Source organism: Poromitra crassiceps (genome assembly GCF_964638095.1).
Source record: "Poromitra crassiceps genome assembly, chromosome: 3".
Taxonomy (NCBI): Eukaryota; Metazoa; Chordata; class Actinopteri; order Beryciformes; family Melamphaidae; genus Poromitra; species Poromitra crassiceps.
The window spans coordinates 24814873-24828301 of record NC_139625.1 but is presented as its reverse complement, the minus strand read 5'-3'; the positions used below and the strand labels follow the sequence as shown (position 1 = coordinate 24828301).

At 43.1% G+C, this 13429-nt stretch overlaps 1 protein-coding gene across 3 annotated transcripts in view; it reads right to left on the bottom strand.

The window, feature by feature from the left end:
- Nucleotides 1–12585, bottom strand: part of dtnbb (dystrobrevin, beta b) — a 37664-nt gene extending 25079 nt beyond the window's left edge. For all 3 annotated transcript variants that reach the window (XR_014552566.1, XM_083633926.1, XM_083633927.1), the window contains exons 1-11: nucleotides 12473–12585; nucleotides 12196–12316; nucleotides 10295–10343; nucleotides 9810–9877; nucleotides 9429–9509; nucleotides 9035–9248; nucleotides 7507–7592; nucleotides 6653–6807; nucleotides 6400–6502; nucleotides 5641–5807; nucleotides 4237–4361 (exon numbers count right to left, since the gene is read on the bottom strand). Coding sequence is in view for 2 of the 3 variants with exons in the window: in XM_083633926.1 (XP_083490052.1) it covers nucleotides 4237–4361; nucleotides 5641–5807; nucleotides 6400–6502; nucleotides 6653–6807; nucleotides 7507–7592; nucleotides 9035–9248; nucleotides 9429–9509; nucleotides 9810–9876 (998 nt within the window). In the remaining variant the exon portion in view is untranslated. The remainder of the gene's footprint in view (nucleotides 1–4236; nucleotides 4362–5640; nucleotides 5808–6399; nucleotides 6503–6652; nucleotides 6808–7506; nucleotides 7593–9034; nucleotides 9249–9428; nucleotides 9510–9809; nucleotides 9878–10294; nucleotides 10344–12195; nucleotides 12317–12472) is intronic.
- Between the last annotated feature and the right edge of the window lie 844 nt (nucleotides 12586–13429).

Here is a 13429-nt window from a genome sequence, read left to right as displayed (position 1 = left end):
CTTCCCAACTCATTCCCATCACTGTCTGCAGCCCGTGGCCCACTGCATGACAAATGTGGATGAATGACACTCAGATAAGAGTAATCTCTGTCTCTCTGGCCAAACAGTAGACATCACCCTAAGACGTCCCGGCTCCAGTGGCGTCTCCACCTCTCCGGCAGCCCTCGCCGTGCAGCCAGCCGGCGCCCCCAGAGGTCAAGAGGGAACGTTTAGGCACTAAAAGATCAAAGTCTGCAATGCGCTAAGCCTCGTGATACCTGCGTGCCGGGAATGACAATGTACCCCTTTCCTTGTACTTGGAAGTTGGCAGGGGGACAGGGAAAATTAAGTGGGGCTTTGATGCGATGCATGGCCACCTTCGATCGCCATCAGCCAGCTAAAAATAATATGCAAACATGAAGCATTCCATCTTCCTGGCAAACGCTATATCTCCTTCTCTCTCTTTCCCCTGAGCCTGTCAATACCTCGGCCATAAAACCCAATGGATCAGCCTCCATGCCTGTTCTCCCCTTCTTAATGACACTGATGGAATTTGCATTGACTGGGAGGATGAAAAACGATGTAAAACAGCGGAAGCCATTATAGAATGTGAGGGATTTCTGGGGATTATACAGGGAGTCTAAAAAAATTGGTTGCTAAATATTAAACACTTATGTGAAGATTTGACACCGTACTTGGCCAATAGATACAGTCGGTCTGTGTGGGAAGTTCTGGGAACACCCACAAAATGTTACTAGGGCTGGTGCGCGAGACTAGACGGTGGGGGAAAACCCCCATATATCACAATGGGCTGACTCACCAAAGGACGGTGCTGCGGCTCTACACTACAGCATTGGGGATTCAAGAGCAGGTACATAGACGTCTGTTCAGATGTGCGTTTACTGCGGTGGTTGAATCCCCAATCCTGTCTGCCTGGGCTGGGCTAGCAGCTAAATGCTAACTATGCTGGCTGGGAAGAACAGGAGGATTTCCCCCACGCTGACCCATTGACCACGCGTCTATGACGAGACACCGCCTGAATGTATTCGCCCTGCTGTCCCGGTCGTTGCTCCACCGCCTCATGTGCATGTGCTAGTTGTAGTTGTAGACTAGCACATGCTTCCTCCAATACATGCGAAGTCACCAACTGCTTCTTTTCACCTGACAGCGAGGAGTTTCACCGGCAGGACATAGCGCATGGGAGTATCATGCTATTCCCCCCAGTTTCCCTCCCCCCGTACAGGCGCCCCGACCGACCAGAGGAGACGCTAGTGCAGTGACCAGGACACATACCCATAATCCAGCCTCCCATGCGCAGACACAGCCAATTGTGCCTGTATCAACATCTGACCAAGCCAGAGGTAACACGGGGGCTCAAACCTGCGACCCTTGTATTGGTAGGCACTGGGCAGGGAATCTACCGCTGCACTACCCGGGTGCTCGATGCCGTATGTATAATGTGTATTCCACATGAATGCAAAAAGTATGATAAGGTGCCTATTTCCGACTCCTAGTCTGTTTCGGTGCTTAAAGTCTTTTGGCTAAATCTGAAGGTAAGAAGCAGTATCATAGATTGAAAGTGTTTGAGGCATACGGTGCATCCCAAACCAATAACTCCTATCCAAAGCACAAATCCCTGAGAATCCCACTGGCAGTTTGAGCAGAAGGCAGACTAAAAGCTCAGCAAGCTGTTAGTTTTTGCTGTCAGATGCCGGTAAATATTTCAAAACAGTATCAGAATACTGTAGCTACACTTTGTCTGAGAGCACGCAAGGGGGTTGGGCGACTGGGACTCTCATGTCCGCTCGATTCGGGGAGTTCTGATCAAACCTGACGCTCTACCCTGATTCTGTCATTATCACTCACTCAGAGGCGGGTCTTTGGCCTCACGTGCACTCACGCACGCACGCGCATATACACGGACACACGCACGCACACACGCACGCACGCACACGCACACGCACACACACACACACACACACACACACACACACACACACACACACACACACACACACACACACACAACGTTTATCTCTCTGTTATGTATCCTACTATCCTCACAACAATTTTAGCATAAGGATAGAGTTTTTTATGACTAAATATCTCAGGAATACAGTTTGAGTGAGATTCTTGTAGCCAAGAGGATATTTAACATGGGGATGAAGAGCAGGTAAACACTGGACTTTTCTGAAATCTACTGCTAACAAACAGCAGTCTGTGTCTTATGTAGCTTGAGTGCAACAGTAACATTTACGACTGCAATGTTTTATTCAAATGACATGATCTCAAATAACGGCTCTTTGTCAAATTCCAAACTAATAAAAAGTCTGGATATTTCCATCTATGCTTATAAATAAATTTAGTCTTCTTTGGAAATTATTTGGCAATAAAGATGGTCCGTCTTATACAGTAATTCTTCACTTTGAGGACATGCACAGTTAGAGGCGTTAGATCTGAACAGAAAATGAAAACGCGCTATAAAGACGCACTAGTCACTCGTAAGTATATTTTGAAAGGTTGCCAGGTTTATAAATCAATATCTTTTCATGCCACAGACTTGATACTTGAAATTTCTCGTATTCACCACACACAAATAAAAATGTCAGTGCTTTGGAAACCACAACAGACATGTTTTCCCATCATCAGTGTTTCAGCGAGCCACTTCCCTGCACCACACATAACAACAGGGACAGAGAGACACACAAACAAGTCCCAGTGGGCAACAGTCACCTCCATTACCCTACAACAGTCAGTGACCACACACACACTACAGTTCCCACCAACCTTCAAATACCATCTGCAGAGCATGAGAATGCACTTTGTCCACTACGATCTCTTACAGTCTTGAAGGAAAACACAACAACAAGAGGTTCCTGGAAGTTCTTCCCCAAACATATGCAGCTGAGAAATACTATATGGTTATATGGCTTTGCTTTACAATAAAAAGTATGAAACAAACAAATCAATACTCAAACCGGAGACTTAATTCAGGGCAAATTTGTTCCAGACTTTCATACCGTAAAATCCTATATCACCAAACTGGATATTCTGGTGGCCTTACATCATCTAAACTAATCAAAATCGCAAAAGGACATGGATTACTGGTTACTGAGGGCGCTGGAAAGACATAATCTTAAATAGTCTTAGACACAAATTTTGTTTTAATCAATATTAATCTACTTATGTGATGTAATTTCATGCTACATAGCCTATACTGCGCAGGCTAATCCAATCGTCTTATCCGTCAGCTAGCAGGAAACATCCGGGTCGACAGTTTATTTTCCGTGTTGTAATGAATTGTAAATTTATGTAAATGTTAACTTCATCAGAGAGCTGGAGTCTCCAAACCGTGATGTGAGAACTGATTTGGAGATGCCGGTATCTATCACGCTGTAATATGGGAAATTATGTTGATGTATTTACAATCTGTCTAGTTTTCCTGGCATTCCCTGAGCTGGTTTCTAACCCTCTGATGTAGCTCACTATCAATTACTCACGGACACAAGGAACAAAACAAATACAGACAGCTTTGATTTATGATCGTGACTTGAATATGAAGTCGAATTTTGTTATGAAATATGCCATGAGAAATGATGAATTTTCAAATGAGAAAGTTATGAGTTTTCTTATGATCCTGCGAAATGTCATGCATAACAACTGATCGGTTTTTCATCTGAAACATGATCAGATCTTGTTTTGGTGAGTGGCAAAACCTCCGACTCAGACTTACAGTGTGGTCACAATGACGAGAAACCTATGAAGTGACCTCAGCGATGAGGGCTACTGCAGATGTACCTCAGTGTTGGAATTGATTATGGAAATTGTACTATTTCTCAACTGAAATGTAAATGAAGTGTGCAGGTTTAAGACAGCGCCAGAATATAATGCATTTTCTATAATGACTTCCAGGAGCCTCAGAGCCAAGAGTGTAAGATTTATACCGTTGCCCCAGTTTCATTGCCAATAGACTGATGAGGACGACTAGGCCGTTAACGGCAGCTGTGGGAAAACCAGTATAGTATATCAGCATTTCCACATTAACAAATAATCAAGGGCTTGACATCTTAGTGAGATGGCACTCTATACTTCATCGTGCGACAGCGAAATGGAAAGATGGAGGCAGTTACATGGCGAGAATAGACGATACATCACCGCCATACTGGGCCGTGCTGCACTGTTAATCAACATATATGTTAGGTTTCCCTCATGAACGACACAAAGAGAGGTTACAGATGCCTTGAGAGCGGCACTCACACTGTGTGGGTGAGCTCCTGCGGTCTCTCCGCCTGCTCGGGGAACACGGGGTGCGGCGGCTCTCCGATGGGGACGCAGCCCAGAGATTTACTGATTGCATGGCTCAGCTTTTTGGCCGGAGATTTCTGTGAGGAGGGCAAGGCAAGCATAACATCTGTCATCTTGTGCATTGTATCTACTTTTTATCATCTTGTTAGAATGACAGAAAAAGTCTTAAGCTACTTCAGTGGTTAATCTGCATAACTGCTGCAGGCTGACGTTTGTTTAATGTGTCAAAAGCGCGTATAAACAGAGGCTTGTGCATATAAATGATGTGCTATTTTATAAGCAATTTTAGGAGATGCTTTGATCTAAAATGCCTTGCTGTAACTCAAAGCGCATTGTCAGCACTAGGGGTCAACCAATGTGGTTTACTGAAGGCTGATTGAGATATTTTTCAACTGAAGTTGCGATATTCAATATCTTTCAATTTGACAGTTTTCATGTGAATTACAAGGATTCAGCGTTTGCCCCAGAAGTTGAGAAAAAAAAGCCTCTGAAACAGGCCAACAGCATTTGTACTGCATCATGTACTGCAAACTCTCAACCAAGGGGGTAGCTCCATTCATGAAACCTGAAGCCAATCGGGAAGTGCCTTAAACCTGCATTATTTCTATTTGCCTGCAGGGGGCGACTCCACTGGCTGCAAAAATAAGCCAGATTGTATGAAAAATTGAAAATCAATGGGAAAATGACCTTACTTCTCACTGATTTATGACCTCAGGAAAACACTTTCCCAATGAGTTTATGGTCTCAATCGCTAGTTTCAAGTCTTGTTCATTACAGCATGATGTTCATTTTGTAGATTATGGTCCCATTTAGAGTAAAATAGACGATAAAGCAGACTATGTTTTGGGGCGTGATTGACATGTTGGCAGGCTACGCTGCGGAGAATAGCACAACGACTTCGACACACCTCTAAATGCACAAATAAAATTGCACAGAGCCCAAAATATGGGCCCAGATGTTTTCTGATTCATGTGCTCAGAGATTTCCTGAACAGTCATTCTTCTCTGTGCAAAGCCGAGAGGGACGGGAATTGCATTTGGGATCCAGTGCACATAACTTCCTTTGTTTCAATTTACAACCTAATGATTGAGCTTTGAGCGAATGCAGCAACACCGAGAATTCAATCAATACAATTTCATTTGGCAAAATAAATAAAACCCCATAAAATCCTTTTTGGATTGCTTTGAGAGTACAGTAAATTTAGAGAAAAGGCTGAATATTCTGCAGTTTACAGACAGACAGACAGACAGTGGCTGTAAAATCATTCTACACACAAAGGGCAATAATGACTTTTAAATGGTGTGGAATAGGGAAAGACATGATGTCGGATTGAGAGTAAGCAAGGCTTTGTCTTACCCAAGATGAGTGCTCCTTCATCTGGTGCTGGTTGCTATGGGGACCGTTGGCGTGGCCACGCCAGAAGCAGCTCTGACAGAGCTGGTAGCCATGACACTGTTGGCACCGATACCGAAAACCCATCATGCTCTCACTCCGGCAATATGAACATTCCACTGGATGGAAGACTGGATGGTGATGAGACAACAAAGACAAGGATTTCATTGCCTCTTTGACAACCGCTTCATCTGTCCCTCCACTGGAGGGCGTATATATGTATGTATATATATGTAAGGGATAATGTATTGTGAGCCGGTGATTACTGGCGAAATAATGACCGACAGGTGAATGATTGAGCCCGACGCGCAGCGGAGGGCTTAATCATTCACCTGAAGGTCATTATTTCCAGTAATCACCGGCTCACTATACATTATCCCGCTTAGAACATGGCCTACAACTAAATCATTCAATAATCTGACAAAAATAATTATTCAAATAGATTTTTTTAATAGCGTTTTCAACGACAAAGCGGTTTCATTCGTAATTGGCACACAAGACACCACAGCTGCAACTGGTTGGCCTAATTAGTAGTGTTTGCTGACAAAAGGCTCTTATCAACTGATTAATCCAGGTGTGGCAGAGCAGCGGTCGGTTGTCGAGAAATAATGACCGGTGAATCTTGTTGATTGACCAATCAGAATCGAGTATTCAAGAGAGCCGTGTTCTAAATATGTTTATACACCCAGCCCACAGAAAGGGCACAACCACACCAAATCTTACCATTTTCAACATTAGCAAGTCGGTGCATGAGTGGTAGCCACACAAGGCATTGAGGGGGAGGATCTGCCATCAACACATCCAAAAACGTGTTCAGCAAGATCTTCTTCTAGATACAAACACACACATGAGAAGAGTCCATTAATAGAGTCGGGGAAAACACAAGATCTACAATCTAAAACTGAGTAAAGGCAGGCTGGTAAAAGTGAAGTAGTATCTATTAATAAAAGGGAATAAGGTCTCCCGGGCCCCGTACCTGCTGAGGGAAGCAGGTCCGGACTGAATGCTCTGTATAGCCAAACGAGGGGCCTTCAAACACTGCCGTAGGCAGCTTCAGCACCTCCCGAAGAAACTGGTCAAACTTGGCAAACACCATCACTCCACTGGAATCAGAGATCTGAGAGAAAACATCTGAGACAGAGAGAACATGTCAAACTTAGCCTTTAGCAAGAACAGCATGCAAATTACAGGGGAGCTTAACCCCTCTGAATGAGACAATCCCCTTAAATCGTCATATTTGCTAAAGCAACATATTTCTCTGTTCTCTATATTATTTAAACATCATTCTCTGTCTAGATTTCTTATTTCTTCTTTGTATTACATTTTATGTGTAATTTTAAAGACTGAGAGAACCAGGGCACATGCATTTCTGGAATTGATATCTTGTCTTGTCTTGTCTTATCTTATCTTATCTTATCTTATCTTATCTTATCTTATCTTATTGCATTTGAATGTAAGTGGCACTTTTTAAGTGTATATAACAATTAAAACTTGAACTCTAGACTTTTCTCAGGATGCAACATATTGATAACCCACAGTGCATAAACTTAGCAGCCAGTGAAAGCATGCCTAGACAATTAAAGCAAATGCATTGTATAAAATGTTATATTAGATATGTTCCAATAGCGCCCCCGTGTGTAATATATGAGCAACTACATTGAGGATCAAACTGTCCCAGGAGTGTGGACTGTGGAAACCCTGGAATCTGCAGCAAACCAGGGAATACAATTCCAGAAAACCAGGCAAAAAATAAATAAGGCTGATGAAAAGGCTGCAGCTGATCGACACAACAGAAAAATTACCTAGAAAATGGTGCAAATATTTACTTACAACGTAGCTTGTCCACAATTTTCCCTCCACACATTGTTGCCAGCATGGCTTTCATTGAGAAAACTGTGAGTTTTCCATGGCCTTCACTGTGAGTAGAAAAAAAAGAATCATCAATACATTACAGTAATACATTGCGTGTAAGAACATGATATATTCACTATAAAGAAATATTTTATGTTGACAGTATGACCTTTCAGCCTGTATTAGTAATTATCTAATTAAATAATCAAATTAATTTACATTCATCAATTTTATTTCATTTATCTATGCTTTGTCTAACCTGTACTTCTGTTGAGATTAAGAATTTGGTCTTCAGGAAAAAGTAGCATGAGGAGAATCATAATATACAGCATTGGATATGCAAAATTCAATTGAAAACATGTCAGTGTAAAGTTGAATTTTCCTATATTAGTGCTAAAATGCAGCAGTCCGATAGCCGGCCAGCAGAATCATGAACCAAGCTTTAAATCATGGCTTAACAAAGCACAGACAGACCATTATTACTCACAAGCCTTCAAAATCATTTTAACTCGCCAAGAGAGACCTGCTCTTTCATTTCATATTCATTTAGCAGCCGAGGTAGCACAGTACATGAAAGCTCTTCATGTCTAATTCAGTTCGGACCTCAGGGACAGATAGCAAAAACACTTCCTGTGATCTTAGACAGTAATTTCCAGAGATATGGTTTTCCAGAGATATAAGAGCATGAACAATAATAGGGAAGCAGGACCATGAAAAGCTTCCTGAATGGACGGAGCAAGCAGCCAATCAATCTGAGCACCCAAGGTACAATAATGAGAGGGAGCTTTACAGTGGATAATAAACCTCTGCACTCCATGTCAGACAGTGGCTACGGCCCTGGGCAGACATTAGGCAGAGAAACAGACAGCATCACCAGGGCTACTTAAGATGAAACAGGTGAAGGTGTATCCAATATATATATATTTATTTTACTACCAGTATGTCATATCAATATATTTATCCCAAAATTGGTGTTTATAACCAGGTTTTGTGAGGCCTAAAAGCCAGTTGCATGAACTGTGGCGGTCCTCACATACAAATCTGTATATTGAAGTGAAATATCTTACACTTTTACCGAAACAGCCCTGATGATATTGATATTGTATATTACACTATAAATAATCATATCTTCCAAAAGATGACCTATTAAAAACCTTTTGATCACTGTTAATCCCTCCTGATCTGTATGCAAAAAGCAAATCTATTCTATGTTTATGAAGTTTCATAACCTAGATTTCCCAGGTAAGATTGAACGTATACATGTATGTACAGTAGAGTGAAAGGTATATAGTTTATGTCTATCACTGTTTCTACGATAAATTAGGTCCCTTTTCATCCCTATACCATGAGTGTATGTACTGTATTACCATCCTCGTTTTGCAGCAACGCTATCGAATCAAATTCCTTCACATTTTTTGCACTTGGTGGACAAACTCATTCTGATGCTCGCTGCCTACAGGCTGTAACAGGCTGTAGTGTTTCTCTGCACTGACCGAGCGCGTCGTACCTGTCATAGGTGGCCACCATGAAGTTGAGCAGCAGCCCGATGGACTGCTCCACATTGATCTGGTGGGTGGTGGGCAGCCGCTTGTTGAGCTGGTAGTAGATGGAAGACAGGATGGTCTCCAGCCGCGACACATTGATCTCAGCGTTGTGGTCCAATGTGTTGAGCCCGTTGTCACGAAAGGCTTCAATCATGTTCCACACGTCCACCAGATGAACTGGAAGAGAGCCAAACAGGCAGACTGTGATCAACTGAGTCTGTATGCCTTTTGGAACACACATTTCTATTCATTACACCCCGACATGGTGTCATAAGAGTCATGCGGGGCAGCTGACAAGAGAGAGGGGGGGGGGGGATGTTTTACGCAATTCTCAGAATAAAGTCGATGTTATCTTACGGTTGCATCTCTTCTGCACAAAGCGGAGCTTGCAGGCGGTCCTGTAAGTCGACAATCTAATGACATCGAAGTTCTGAGCTCCTGTAAAACAACGCCAGGGAGAAAGATTAACCGTCTCCAACAGGCACCATCAAAACCCTATCACATTAGCCCACTAATGGACAAGAGATGTATACAGAGTGAAGTCAATTCACTGAAAAGCTATTCGACTCTTTATAAACACAAACAGGATTACAGTCGGTGCAGTGGAACACATTCGTGTCTTTGTGTGTGAGGGGACCGTGCATCTCCTATGTGATGTAGAGCCAGTGACAGAATTGCATAAGCCTGCGCCCGACGGTGAAAAGTGAAAGGAGATTTCTCTCAGTCGAGTCCACTCACTCATCTCCATGAAGAGCTGTCTCTTCTCCACCATGGCCTTGCCTCGTTTACTGCCTTCCTCGATCATTCTGCAGCATATCAAACAGCACACAGCAACCACCGCTTACCCACTGCTTTGAGAATAGCATGTGAAGTGCAACACACAGGTCCAAAAATAATTTCCATACCATGCAAGTGAATTATGCCTTATATGCATATCGCTCATTGAAGAGATTCTCTCCCACAATATGAAATATCAATTTTGGCAGTAAAAGAAACAATTACGTGAAGTTCATGATTCAATATCTCTAAAATAGAGGATTTGATCTTTATGCGTGTAATAATTTGTCAACCAAGGACATACTACAAAGTATTGTATCTTTAAATGTGTTATAAATAATTTCTTGAGAGTGTCACTCTGAACAAAACGTGTGTGTGCCTAATGTGGATATAAGTGACAGTTTCAGCATTATGTCTGGCTTTAATAACCTTTAAAAAGTCTTTACCTGTCGCTGGCTGAATGTCAAACAAAGCGAAGCACTATAGATGTCGACCCTGTGAAGAGAAGTCACATTGAAATAGTTAGTGAGGCTTTCCTCAGACTCCATGTCTCCATTACTGTGAGAGATAAGCCATTCTTGGCTGACAAAATGTAGTTGACTTTTAAATAAGTAATTAACACCTCCACTCCCTCCTTCAAGGACTTCATTAACTCTCAATTTGTGCTTTTGCTCCCCTCTCTCCTCCTGTAGAGATTGGTGTGCTGGCTAGGGAACACTCCAGTGCCCATGGTCTGTGTAAATGATAATTCTCTGTGACATCCCGCTCAGCAAAGTCTGCATCCTATGGGCTAATGACACCGACTGGGCCGCAAAGGAACCACTCAATGATGACGGACGCCGGACACATTATGGCCGGCCAATGAGTGATGCACGCTGGGTACCACCACCAACAAATTTGGCCTCGGCCAAGGGACTGTATGCTCAAACATACATGCCTCAATCACATGTGTGTGCACTCTTTGACTGGGGGGGGGGGGGGGGGGGGGTGATAACAAACAGGGGATCTGCATCAGCTGACCAGCTGAGCATGAGCAGAGACGCCAAGGTTCTGCTACCCTCAGGAACTCTGCAGACAGGCACTTTTTTCTCTCTACAGTTGTTGTTTTTTGTGGTGAGCCACAGTTTCCTCTTGATTTTAGAGACACTCTTTTCAGAGTGAGCTCTGCCGTTATGGCAGCGCCTTTTATACTCGCCCAACTTGTAACTGACTTCTGGTGAGTGGCTCCAATGTACAGAGACCAATGAGAGTCCTTGAAAGGGCCATTTCCACCAAAATTAAGTAGGCTACTGTTTCATTTTAGCTTACTGTTTCACTTGTAGCTGGCTAGTTAGAACAATTTGTATTCTGATCGCTGATTTCACTGCCTCCATATTGCTCCATTGACTAATATAGCATTCTGTACTAAATCAAAGAAGACAAATGTAATGTTCTGAAATAGTGTTGTAGCCCTGAAAAGATGTATGCATTAACCCAGTCAGGATTAAGGTTCAGTCTCCACTCTCCATTATAGGACCATGCATGCCATGCACTGATGACACTTTCAAGCATTTGGGGTTATGTGCCAATATTAGCCTACTTAATATGGGTTCCTTCCTGGCTAAATGCAAATCTATTTGTGGTGTTTGAGGGGATGGCAAGTTTGAGAAGTGCCTTTGCAGTTTGGGGAAAAAAAAGGTAGAAAACATTAGCTGAGCAGTGGGAGAGCCAAGACACACGTCAGCGAAAATAACACAATGGTTCATTGTAAATATTCAGCTATGGAGTAACTACAGCAGGCATCTCAGCCATTGCATTGGTAGGCAATGTAAGAAAAACTGTGAATAGTCCACGACAACAAAGTAATGACATTTTGATTAATGCACAAACTGATTAATGAATGTGATTAAAAGTCAGAAGTTATCAATAATTTAGACAAAACATCTAGCATATAGGCTAATGAGAATGTCATTCAAATCACAAATTCATGTCAATAAATTCTATTCTGTGACAAATTGCATGCAATAGTCATTTGTTCAATCAATCACAACCCAATACGAAGGCAGATCTGTGGACCCTTCCCCTTGATACAGTAAGCATGTTGTAATCATCTTAGGCCGTATGAAGGTGCATTTGACTGTAACCGCACCTTCGGCTTCGGGGGAATGACAACATCCGTTGACGCGAGTCAACAGAAGGATCGGCTACTGCAGTATGTTCCGACCACCAACATCGTTCACTTCCCCATGTCACAAGCCTCAATTACAGTAGGGAACCGAACAAGACTTACAATTCATCACTTCTGAAGCAACCGCACGACAAAACAAAAACAAACGGGGCCATATTGATGATTTAACTCCCTATTTACCTTATTTCCGCAATGTGAACGGTGTCGTGATGCCCATAAATTATGGTGGAGAAACAATGATAATCCTACATCATTTCAATTCTGACTGGTCTCTCTCGGAGGCTGACGACAGAAGGCTGGCCTTATCGGAGGAAAAGCACGCAGGTTGCGTTAGGTTAGAGCATCATCATCATCATCATCATCATCATCATCATCATATGGAGAGGAGAAGTGGTCCAGGGTGAATAACGTTAAGGAGGATATTCTCTCCGTGATTCATCGCCAGCCACACTCTCACCTTTGATGAATTCGCTCGCTGTCTGTCCGTCAACTGTTAACGTTACTGCTGTCCGAGCGATGAGAAACGACTCGGCTGATCCATCATCATCATATTTCAAGCTCCTCTTCTCCTGTTTCATTCGAGGCGATCTCGGGAACTGCGGTTGTAGCAGCACATAAAAATGTACGAGCGCCCCTCTCCCGCTCCGCTCAGCATCATCAGCAGCAGCGAGCCAGGCAGCGGCAGAGGAGAGGAGAGCAAGCAGCAGCGGAGATGCCATGCGCGCCCACCTACTATAATTTACGCATGTGCGCACGCATGCTGGTTAAAGGCGCACTACTACTACTGCTGTTTCTCTGAATCATGACATATTCCTTCAGCATATTATTACACTGGAGAAGAACAGCAATTTTTGGACTTCCAGCCATTTTGCAGAAAAGCATGAATTATGCAAAACGACTATACAATTTGTGTGTGTGTGTGTGTATATATAGTTCAAAAATGTGTAGTTCAAAAATGGCAGTTTTTCTGTTATTGTTTTTAATTATTACTGCAGTGCCCGTTCACCCTCCCCTTCCCCCTCACACATCATGCTCATTGCTCCGCCACTCTTCACCCCAGCTGATTGGTCGAATTGCACGAAATTCGACAGTGCACTTTGTCGGGTTCACAGCAGCGCACATGCTAGAGATGCACAGATGAGCTTTTATGGCACCCTAATCCGCATGTAGCTATGCATGAGCGATCCGCCCGCCATAAATCCGCGGAAATTATTTCATACTATTTATAGATCCGCGCCCGCCATGCACCCGACATTTCACAACGCTCTGAAGGAGCGATTTGGGTAGATTAACTTACTGTTTCTGCTGCCGTCAGTGCAATCGCTGCAGGCGACTCCAAATAAACGTCCATGCTGTATTATAATCCAGTCCAGCACTTGCCCTTGTAGTATACTAGGCTAACGCTATAGCTTTA